The following is a 10262-nucleotide window of genomic DNA, read 5'->3' as shown; positions in this document are numbered from 1 at the left end:
GAATATGATTTCACCTTATTTGATTGATTAATATACAACTTGAAAACATTGAAACAAAAATGGTCATTTCACCACCAGGCTACTTTTGATTTGAACTACTGCAACCAAACTCACAAGTGAATAAATCTACTATACTAGACTATAAATCATTTTTCTCAAAGTGAAGAGTATAAAGAGAAATTATACTGTATTATTAATTTATGAATTTTTCACAATGCTAGAATTATTAAAAAATATGGCTTTAAATAGAGGACAAATAATTGTGTTTGGAATGACATGGGTTATCTATGCATCGTCATATCTGCTGCGTAAACCTTTAGGAGTGGTAAGTATTTTCTTTTGCTTCAGATCTTATAATGATAACTTCTTTATATAAAAAGACTTAATTGAAAACTTAATGAATTATGAATATCTTTTTTTCATAGAGTAATATCATACCGTGGCAAATTTAAAAATAGACTGAAACTCAATCCTAAATTCAATCCCATCACCCTTTGCGTTTAATACGCTTGCAAGTAAATTACACTCAATTGCAAAGAAAAAGTAATAACTTTCACAACTTTTGAATCAAGACGAGAAGGATTGTGGGATTGAATTTTGGTCAAATGAGAGCAGATGAGAGAAGTAATAATCATGACTATGTTTGCATAACGAAGTGCTATCAAGCAAGTGGTAGAAAGTGACTAATTTTTAAATGATCTCATCATTTCCTATTCTTAATATCTTCTCAATGTTGGAAAATTGAAGCTGAAAATATGAGATATTTTTTTATATTGATTTTATTTATAATAATTTTATTATTATTTTTCCATTTTAGATCAAAACAGACCTGGAAGCATATTATGGGCTAACTCCAACTGAATTAGGATGGCTGGATACTGCATTTTTATTACCCTATGCTTTTGTAGCTGTAAGTTCAGTGATTTAATTTGTTTTTCATATTTTATCTTTCTAGTATTACTGGCCACTTAGAAATGATAACTTATAATCTTTGAGAAAAATAAATATTTGTGTTGGATAAATTTAAAAATGTTATTATTAAACGTTTTCTTCCACCCTGCTTGGTTGACTAATTCTTTTTTATTTCATTTCAGATAATGTTTGGTAATTTAGGTGATAAATATGGCAATCGTAATATTTTAGTTGTCAGTTTGTTAGCAATGTCATTCTCCATGGTGAGTACATAAAGAAGATTCTCTTCAATTTACTTTCCTTTCCTCTCACTCAACCACTGAAAATAATTTGTGAATTTTATTCAAAAACATCTTTAAGCAGGAGTTTTTTTATAGTTTTTTAAAAAATTCCAAGAAAACTCAAAAGATCTCACATCGACCACAGACAAAATATGTTTTTGTACAGGCTTTTTTTTTGATTTTTTGAATATTTTATCAGCCATTTTTTAAATATCAGGTTAATGGTTCTTATTTGAATTACAGTCTTGTTCTATGTTGCTGAGTACCAACTAACGACTAAGACGAGTTCTTATTGAGATTCAGAGGAGTTTATCAGTTTGAAGACTGTTGAAGGATTTATATTACACATTAGAAAATGTTTTTCTAAAGCAAATGACTGCTAATTGGCATAATGACATTATGATGGATACATTACTCGCCCTTTACGTATGGTATGGCTATATATAGTTTCTTTAATAATATTTTTAGGGAAGTTTTGGATTTTGGGATTCACCCAAAGTGTTTGCGGTTTTACTTTTCATAAATGGAGGTGCTCAGGTAAGAGATGAAATTTCTTTTCCTTTAAATTGATTCAAATGATTCGTCATGTTTGGGGCAGTGTATGATGCAATGATATACCACTATTTGTTGTACCCTTGATCCCTTGGAATTTTTTATATGCTCAGGCATCACAGAATCTGGTTAAAATGGTGAAGAACTTTTAGGGGCATGAAAAAGCAATACATCTGTTGATGAAGCCCAAAATCCACTTTCCCAATACAAAATGTATGACAACAACTATGTGCAGTTAAATTGCCAGCTTTTTGTTTTTATTAAGTTGTGCATCACTACAATGTCTTCTTAAGTATTTCTCCCAGTCAAACAATGTAAAAGTGATATTTTTTATCTCTGGGGCTTTAGTAGACCTAAATGGTATCATATATGTTAGGCTTTGTGTTTATTATAAATCAAATAGAGTAGAGTTTTAACTCTTAGTTTTAACGCTAGACTTAAGACTTAGGACCTTAGCATCTGAGGATCCAAAAGTTCAAAAATGGTCCAGTAAGGCTCAGAATATAGCCTGGAAGTCTGCCAACCCCTCCCAAATTGAAATATTCGATTAAGTGAAAGAGATAGCCCAAAATCTTTTTCGCCTGAACTTTAAATCTCGAAAAACGTCAAAATAACCGGAATTCTCAATATATTTCTTGAAAGATTGTAGGTGCAAAATGGGGTGGTGTCAACCTGCAAGTAGTTAAATGCACTTAGCACTTCGGGGTACTAACTGCTAAGGGGTGGCGGGTGTGCTCTCAAATTTTTGAATTTGCATTTAGTCATCATGATGTCTAGTACCAACTGCATGACCCCCCCCTGTTTCCCAGGTTGATTGTGGTCACATAAATCTCTTGTTTGTTTAGGCGCAACTTTATTGCAATATAGCACGGTTTTTGACATCCTGGTTTGATTCATCACAGAAGACTACCATGTTCGGCATGTGGGGCACGGCACCCTTTGCTGGTGGCATCATTGGAACAGCGGTAGCAGTAAGTAATTTATTGTTTTGTAACCTGGGAATATTCTTAACTTTTGGAGCTAGAATAACGTTCTCATTTTACATTGACCAGTGGGAAGTCGTTTTTTAAAGTGCAGTCGGTCTTGATTACCTATGACCATGAAATGATGTATTAATGTATAACCTGGGAATTTTCTTAACTTCTCAGTACTTTAGGCGTACAAACTTTCGCAAGCAGAAACTTTCGCGAGGATGAAATTCGCGAAATTCACAACATTTACTTTCGCGAATTTAACGGAAAAACATTTTTCGCGAGCATAAACTTTTGCAAATCAAGACGTAAAATTGAGAATTTTCACATGAAAAAATGGCTTAGATTGACGAATACCTCTTGGATTGGCTTGCAATATTTGTCCTTTGACTTATTAGTCTTTTAGCAGGCTATAAAATGCCATAAAAGTTACATTTTATTCAAAGTTTGAAGTTTTACAGATGTTCTATTTTGTCAAGAATTTTTAAAGACATTTACTTTCGCGAAAATGGCCAAAATTCGCGAAAATCGCCTGGTAGCTGGTATGGAATCGGATAATATCTCTGTGTTTTTCAAAACATTTTGGGGCAGGCCTTGATTTTTTTTAAATGGTAAGATTTGAATAAAATTTGGTGACACATTGGAGCCAGTGTAAAATATGAAGTTATGCAAAATGATAATGGAATAATAGTACTATTTTTGTTTTTGACTGGGTACAAGTTGTCCTAACAAGAAATAATCAATTAGAAAAATTTCGTTATACTGATTGATGTTTTGTGTGGCTTTTGTGTGTACATAATATTTGTAATTGCAATGACTTCAAAATCATTTTGCCTTTATTCTTACAAAATTTCATTCACTGCTATATGATGATTATCAATAGCAGTCAATAAAGATTTGTATCTTATTTAAAACAGCCTTAGTGAGTGAATTTCAGTCTATGCAATTTTGTTATATATTTAGGTTGAATTACAAAGACGATTTTCAGGTGATCTGAAAATGATGTTCCTCGTCCCCTGTGTATGGATTGTGAGTGAATAATTTCAATAATTTATGACATCACTCTCTCTAACTTCAAATTCTTCAAATATGTTTTGTTTTCATTCCAAGTAAGGAAAGAATTTTCGCTCTCTACTTGATTTATTCACCCAACAACAACTTAAACTACAGAACTTAGAACTATGTACAGAGCTATGAAGTTAGAAATTATAGCTGTTAATTCTTTTATTCTAGTAGATATCTTAGTAATTATGATGATGTCTATCTTATTGTTTGATGCCTTGAATATCTCGTATTAAATTCGAAGAAAACCTTAAAAAACCGAAGCCCTAATTTTCCTTACATATTTTACATGTTTTTTAAGGATAAAATGTGCATAGAGAACAGAATATGAGTTTAAATCTATCAATTGACCATATTGTTTTTTAGTTCTTTTTGGCCATCGCAACTCATTTCTTTTTGAAATTTCCTCATGAATGTGGAATGGAATCACCGGATCCAGGTATGAATATGTCTTTGTTTTGCTACCGGGTGTGCCACAAATAAGTTACCCTCTTTGATTTGATATTGTAGGCAGTAGAAAAGAGATTTTTCAAAGATTGTTTCAGAATCACACATAGGAAAGCCTAACTTAAAATTTGGTGTATTACTTTTTAATTTTACTTCATTGGTTCAAAAGTTATGTTCAAAAACCTTAAAATGTCAATTTTAAAAAATGTCAAAAAAGGCGAAAAACAAGAGTAAAAAACCCTTTTGATTCTTTTTACACAGAAAAACAACAATTGAAGGAGGATGAGCCTACAGCTGTACAACCAAAGAAAGCTTTGAATTTCATCGAAACCTGGAAGATCAAGTAAACCTCAATCTCTTATTTTATTTATATGTCCATTAGTTGACGCTATTAATTCGATTTTCAAGAGCAATTGGATTTTAATCAACTAAGGGAGCGTATCGAATGTCGTTTATGAGAGTTTCTTGTTGACGATGATTTTCAATATTATAGGATAATAGAGCGTATCGAATAGTATAACATCGAATTAAGGATTGTCAAGTGTACTTCCGTGTCAATCATAATTCCTAATTGTAGGAGTAGTGTCTAAATGTTTTTTTTTTTTTACATTATTGTAAAGTACATAAGAATAAGAATAACGCTTTAAGGTTAATTATTTAAAGGACAATTCAATTTTTCTTTCGATTGCCTGTGACACGTTTATCTTGATTATCAAAAAATTTGATCTCGTTCGATTTTCCTCTCCATTATCATTTATAAACCATCATCTTTTTCATTCAGGATGGTACCCGAATTATGTTGGAGTATGTTTGGTGCAAAATTAGTTCGATATTGTTTGTACATGTGGCTACCAATGTACCTGGCTAAAGCGGTGAGCATATACAGGAATAAAGTGTATTCAATCAAGTTATTTAAGTTTTGCGTCATGAAAATATTCTCATAATATAGAGAAGAAGTTTGACTCCACGCTGACAAAATCAACAAAAGAATTCCTCAATACGTTAAAATGATGTCTTTTAAATTCGCTTTAAACCCTACTATAGTTTATATAAAGCACTCAGCCTAATTTCTCGCAAGATTAACTTTCGAATTGAATCAATCCCGAACGAAAGGTTGTCGTTTAAAGGTTGTCGCTTTAAAAGGCTGTCACTATTCATGATTATGCACCACTGGAGAGTCTTCTGAGATATTTCAAAATTTTCCACCCAATACAATAGAAAAAGTGACGTATTGGTTGGAACAAAAACAGAAAAGTTGCATAATTTCGTGAAGTCATTGCAGTGGTGCGTGCATATCATGAATAAAGGTTGTAGCCGATAAGTATCTTAAAACTGAAACTTCGTGTTGTTTTTTTCAGTTGAAATATGACAAAGGTTATGCTGGTATGTTTAGTACGACGTTTGAAATTGGAGGTGTATTTGGATCATTTTGTAATGGATTTTATATCAATAGGTACGTTAAAAAAGGTTTATTCTTCTCCTCTTACAGCGATAAAGATTGCTTAGAGCGATATTGTATTACAGTTGACTTTAAGCACAACATCAAGTTTCACGATTTCATGAGCCTGTTTAATGCTAAATTTTAATTGACTTTTTTTCAATTCCCTCTTTTGCCCTAATTCTGCTGTATTAGACTCCTTTTCGAAAATATCCACCGAGGATATTCCAACTCCCTTGCTTATTAAGTTTTTGAGATTTTGTCCAATACCCCCAACCCCCCCCACTTATTGCAAATCCCCCGGCTATTAGGTACCTGAGAGTAACTGACTTAATTGACTTAGCAGCATAGATCTATCCACCCCTTGTGACTCTCCTGACAAACTCTGCCCATTTCAGATGGTCTTTTGTGATGTGTTCTGTAGTGAGGGGTGGTAATATTGTGTCAGCTTTGATTTGATCAGATTTGATCCATGGTAAACTCGACCCAATCAAACCTTATTTTGGTGTTTAGCGTGTATCATATTCTTTCTTTCTCTCAACAGATTAATGGGAGGTCGAAGCTATCTTGGTGTTTTCGTCGCATTCGCTACAAGCGGTCTATCACTCTATCTCTTCGAACTCACAAGCACTTGGTCTGTTTTCTTTAATTTCATCTTCCTTTTCATGGCTGGTGCTGCAAATTGCGGACCAGATCTTGTCGTTTCTGGTTCCCTAGCAACAGAGGTTGCCAAGGCAGCAAACGCAGAATCAGCCGTTGCTGGGCTTGTAAATGGTACGTACAGTTCTAACTTGTTTGATGTTAACTTCCATTTTGATAGACTAACATTTTTTAGAAGAATATGTCGAAGTAGGAATTTAAATGCAAGTTAATAAAAGTTTCTCGTTTTAATTACAGTCGTCTCACACTAATTCGAACCTTTATTTTTCGAATCTGTAATTCGAACTAAAATATTTGTTCCCTCAGCCTGAAAATTAGTTAAATTACTTTCGCTGTAATTCGATACTTCTCTAGTTAGTAGAAAATCTTTGGTCTCATGAAGATCGAACTAGAGAGAGTCATTTGTACTTCAAAATTAGAAAGCGTAGAAAGCGAAACATTTTTTTAAACTAAATGTAATCAAAGAACCTTAAGCTCTTTTTTAGACGGCTGACTTTTTGCCCTGCCTATTACAATTGTTTGAGTAGGCAAACAGTGGGCGCAAAGTTGGATTTAAAATTTCTGCTTGAAGAGGGTTGAAAGAAGAGATTGCATTGACGTCAAAAGAGGGCAATGTATTTACTTTAAACAGCCAACTTTATGTCCACTTTAATTAACAATTAGAATAGGCAGGGTGAAAAGTGGGCCGTCTGAACTAGACCTTAAGGTTTGTACCGACCTTTTGGATCAGATCCACAATATATTCATTTTTTTCTTTTTTTTTCTTTTCTAGGTTTTGGTAGCCTGGGGACTATAATAGAAGGACCTTTCATCGCATTTGTAATGACTCAATTTGGATGGAGTGGTGCATTCTATTCAATGGTGTTTTTATCACTTGGCGCCTCTCTGGCGGTCGGGAAAGCAGCCTTGGCAGAATATCGAAAATGATCTTTAACTTTAATATGTACAATTTCTATGAATACTCGTTAAGTTTAGAAATAAAAGGGATAATCAGATGGTTTGAGATGTTTGGCCTGCAGAAACCTTCTTTTGTTGTAAAAGTAAAAGGGATAATCAGATGGTTTGAGATGTTTGGCCTGCAGAAACCTTCTTTCGTTGTAAAAGGGATAATCAGATGGTTTGAGATGTTTGGCCTGCAGAAACCTTCTTTAGTTGTAAAAGGGATAATCAGATGGTTTGAGATGTTTGGCCTGCAGAAACCTTCTTTCGTTGTAAAAGGGATAATCAGATGGTTTGAGATACTTGGCCTGCAGAAACCTTCTTTGGTTGTAAAAGGGATAATCAGATGGTTTGAGATGTTTGGCCTGCAGAAACCTTCTTTGGTTGTAAAAGGGATAATCAGATGGTTTGAGATGTTTGGCCTGCAGAAACCTTCTTTGGTTGTAAAAGGGATAATCAGATGGTTTGAGATGTTTGGCCTGCAGAAACCTTCTTTGGTTGTAAAAGGGATAATCAGATGGTTGAGATGTTTGGCCTGCAGAAACCTTCTTTGGTTGTAAAAGGGATAATCAGATGGTTTGAGATGTTTGGCCTGCAGAAACCTTCTTTGGTTGTAAAAGGGATAATCAGATGGTTGAGATGTTTGGCCTGCAGAAACCTTCTTTGGTTGTAAAAGGGATAATCAGATGGTTTGAGATGTTTGGCCTGCAGAAAGAAACCTTCTTTAGTTGTAAAAGGGATAATCAGATGGTTTGAGATGTTTGGCCTGCAGAAACCTTCTTTGGTTGTAAAAGGAATAATCAGATGGTTTGAGATGTTTGGCCTGCAGAAACCTTCTTTTGTTGTAAAAGTAAAAGGGATAATCAGATGGTTTGAGATGTTTGGCCTGCAGAAACCTTCTTTCGTTGTAAAAGGGATAATCAGATGGTTTGAGATGTTTGGCCTGCAGAAACCTTCTTTGGTTGTTGTAAAAGGGATAATCAGATGGTTTGAGATGTTTGGCCTGCAGAAACCTTCTTTCGTTGTAAAAGGGATAATCAGATGGTTTTTGAGATACTTTGGCCTGCAGAAACCTTCTTTGGTTGTAAAAGGGATAATCAGATGGTTTGAGATACTTGGCCTGCAGAAACCTTCTTTGGTTGTAAAAGGGATAATCAGATGGTTTGAGATGTTTGGCCTGCAGAAACCTTCTTTGGTTGTAAAAGGGATAATCAGATGGTTTGAGATGTTTGGCCTGCAGAAACCTTCTTTGGTTGTAAAAGGGATAATCAGATGGTTTGAGATGTTTGGCCTGCAGAAACCTTCTTTGGTTGTAAAAGGAATAATCAGATGGTTTGAGATGTTTGGCCTGCAGAAACCTTCTTTAGTTGTAAAAGGGATAATCAGATGGTTTGAGATGTTTGGCCTGCAGAAACCTTCTTTGGTTGTAAAAGGAATAATCAGATGGTTTGAGATGTTTGGCCTGCAGAAACCTTCTTTGGTTGTAAAAGGAATAATCAGATGGTTTGAGATGTTTGGCCTGCAGAAACCTTCTTTCGTTGTAAAAGTTTCTGACATTGATTGGACCATTCCATTTTTCTATACATGTAGGGAGTGGACGAACGTTTCCCGGGGATAATCCGAGAAGAGGTTCCAGGGGGGTCTAGACGAGTGTGTTTTCATTTTTCCAGGGGGTAAAAAGGTATTCTAAAATTTCCAGTGGTAAAAATATTGTTTGCGTTCGTCCACCCTCACTTTAAGGCGTGAAAAGAATTCTTCCATGGGTTTGGCCACACTTCAACGGATGTTTTATGGAATAGCTCAATTTATTCAAAAACTTATAAATCGACTTTGGAAAGCAGGTAAAGGCAAACTTGTTTTGCTCATGACAATAGAAAGAATCCACATGCCAAATATCAAGCCATATTATTATCTCTTTAAATTTGAGATTATTGACTGTAATTATTGCCGAATTCTTTAAAATTTTCAACTTTCAAATTTGTAAAAAAGTGGAAACATTAGTTTTAGTAAAAACCATACATTACTTTTAATTCACACAAAAAATACTTTCATAATTTGTATAAGAGTTGCAAAAATATACTGAAGTTTCTCTCATTTTTGATACGACCTTTGAAATTGGTGATGTCAGCCAGTCAGCCATTCACAAATTTAATTGGTTTGAAAACTCGGAGGGACAACCCTGAATTTGTTAGGGATTTTATACATAGGTTTCGTAAAGTTTCCCTTTTTTCCAGGCACAATGGTCTTTTTCTCTGTACACAATATTTTATGAGAACATCCAAAATTTTTTTGAAGCCTGCGGATGTTCTTAACTTATGTATTTAGTTTTAAGCCTAAAAATGTTCTTACCTTCATCATTTTTTGAGCAATTTTGTCCATTTTCCTAAGAAATCAGGTGTTTTACTGTCTGCAAAGCCTTAAAATGTTCTTAACTTGTTCTTAACATTCTGGCCATTAAAGCCTTATGTTCTTATATATTGTGTTCTTATAAAAAAACGTGTAGGCTTCCTCCAGCTTCTTCAATTTTTGTTTATTTATTGTTGCATATACATGCACGCACTTAGAAGTATTATAGTAAAAAGTAGAGTATATATATTTTTCTTATGAGTTTTTTTTGGAGAAAGATTCTTTGTACCTAGCTGGTTTGATGTCACGTTTTGTATTACGATAGTTTATAATACGATATTATCATAATATTATCATATTATATGTCTATAGAAATAACTATTATTTGTATTAGCGATAATCTTAAAAACTCATCTTTGGGTCTTTCGACTTATTTGACATACCTACAAGATATGACTCAAAGACTGGACACGAACAGATGAGATTTAAGATAGTCGCTAAGCCATGTTAGTATGTTTTATAATAATAATATTTGAATAGTTCTTTATATATGAGATAATCATAATTTTCAACTTAGTATTGTAAGATATCGATTCTATTTGACCAGTGTTATGTGATGTTATGTTCGTTTGTCATCCATCTAGAGTCACGAAA

The 10262-nt window shown here is 33.9% G+C and overlaps 1 protein-coding gene across 1 annotated transcript; it reads left to right on the top strand.

The window, feature by feature from the left end:
* The first annotated feature begins 225 nt into the window (after positions 1 to 225).
* Positions 226 to 8215, top strand: LOC136817894 (uncharacterized). Its single transcript, XM_067074230.1, has 12 exons — positions 226 to 325; positions 818 to 910; positions 1095 to 1175; positions 1662 to 1730; positions 2591 to 2716; positions 3680 to 3745; positions 4145 to 4217; positions 4487 to 4568; positions 5007 to 5097; positions 5584 to 5678; positions 6208 to 6437; positions 7096 to 8215. Exons 1-12 carry the CDS (start codon positions 236 to 238, stop codon positions 7248 to 7250), a joined length of 1251 nt encoding a protein of 416 aa, XP_066930331.1. The 5' UTR covers positions 226 to 235; the 3' UTR covers positions 7251 to 8215.
* The last annotated feature ends 2047 nt before the right edge of the window (positions 8216 to 10262 follow it).

The sequence above is a fragment of the Clytia hemisphaerica genome, unplaced genomic scaffold (genome assembly GCF_902728285.1).
Source record: "Clytia hemisphaerica strain Z4C2 unplaced genomic scaffold, Clytia hemisphaerica genome assembly, whole genome shotgun sequence".
Taxonomy (NCBI): Eukaryota; Metazoa; Cnidaria; class Hydrozoa; order Leptothecata; family Clytiidae; genus Clytia; species Clytia hemisphaerica.
The sequence above is the reverse complement of the archived record's forward strand: the minus strand, read 5'-3'. Positions and strand labels throughout refer to the sequence as shown.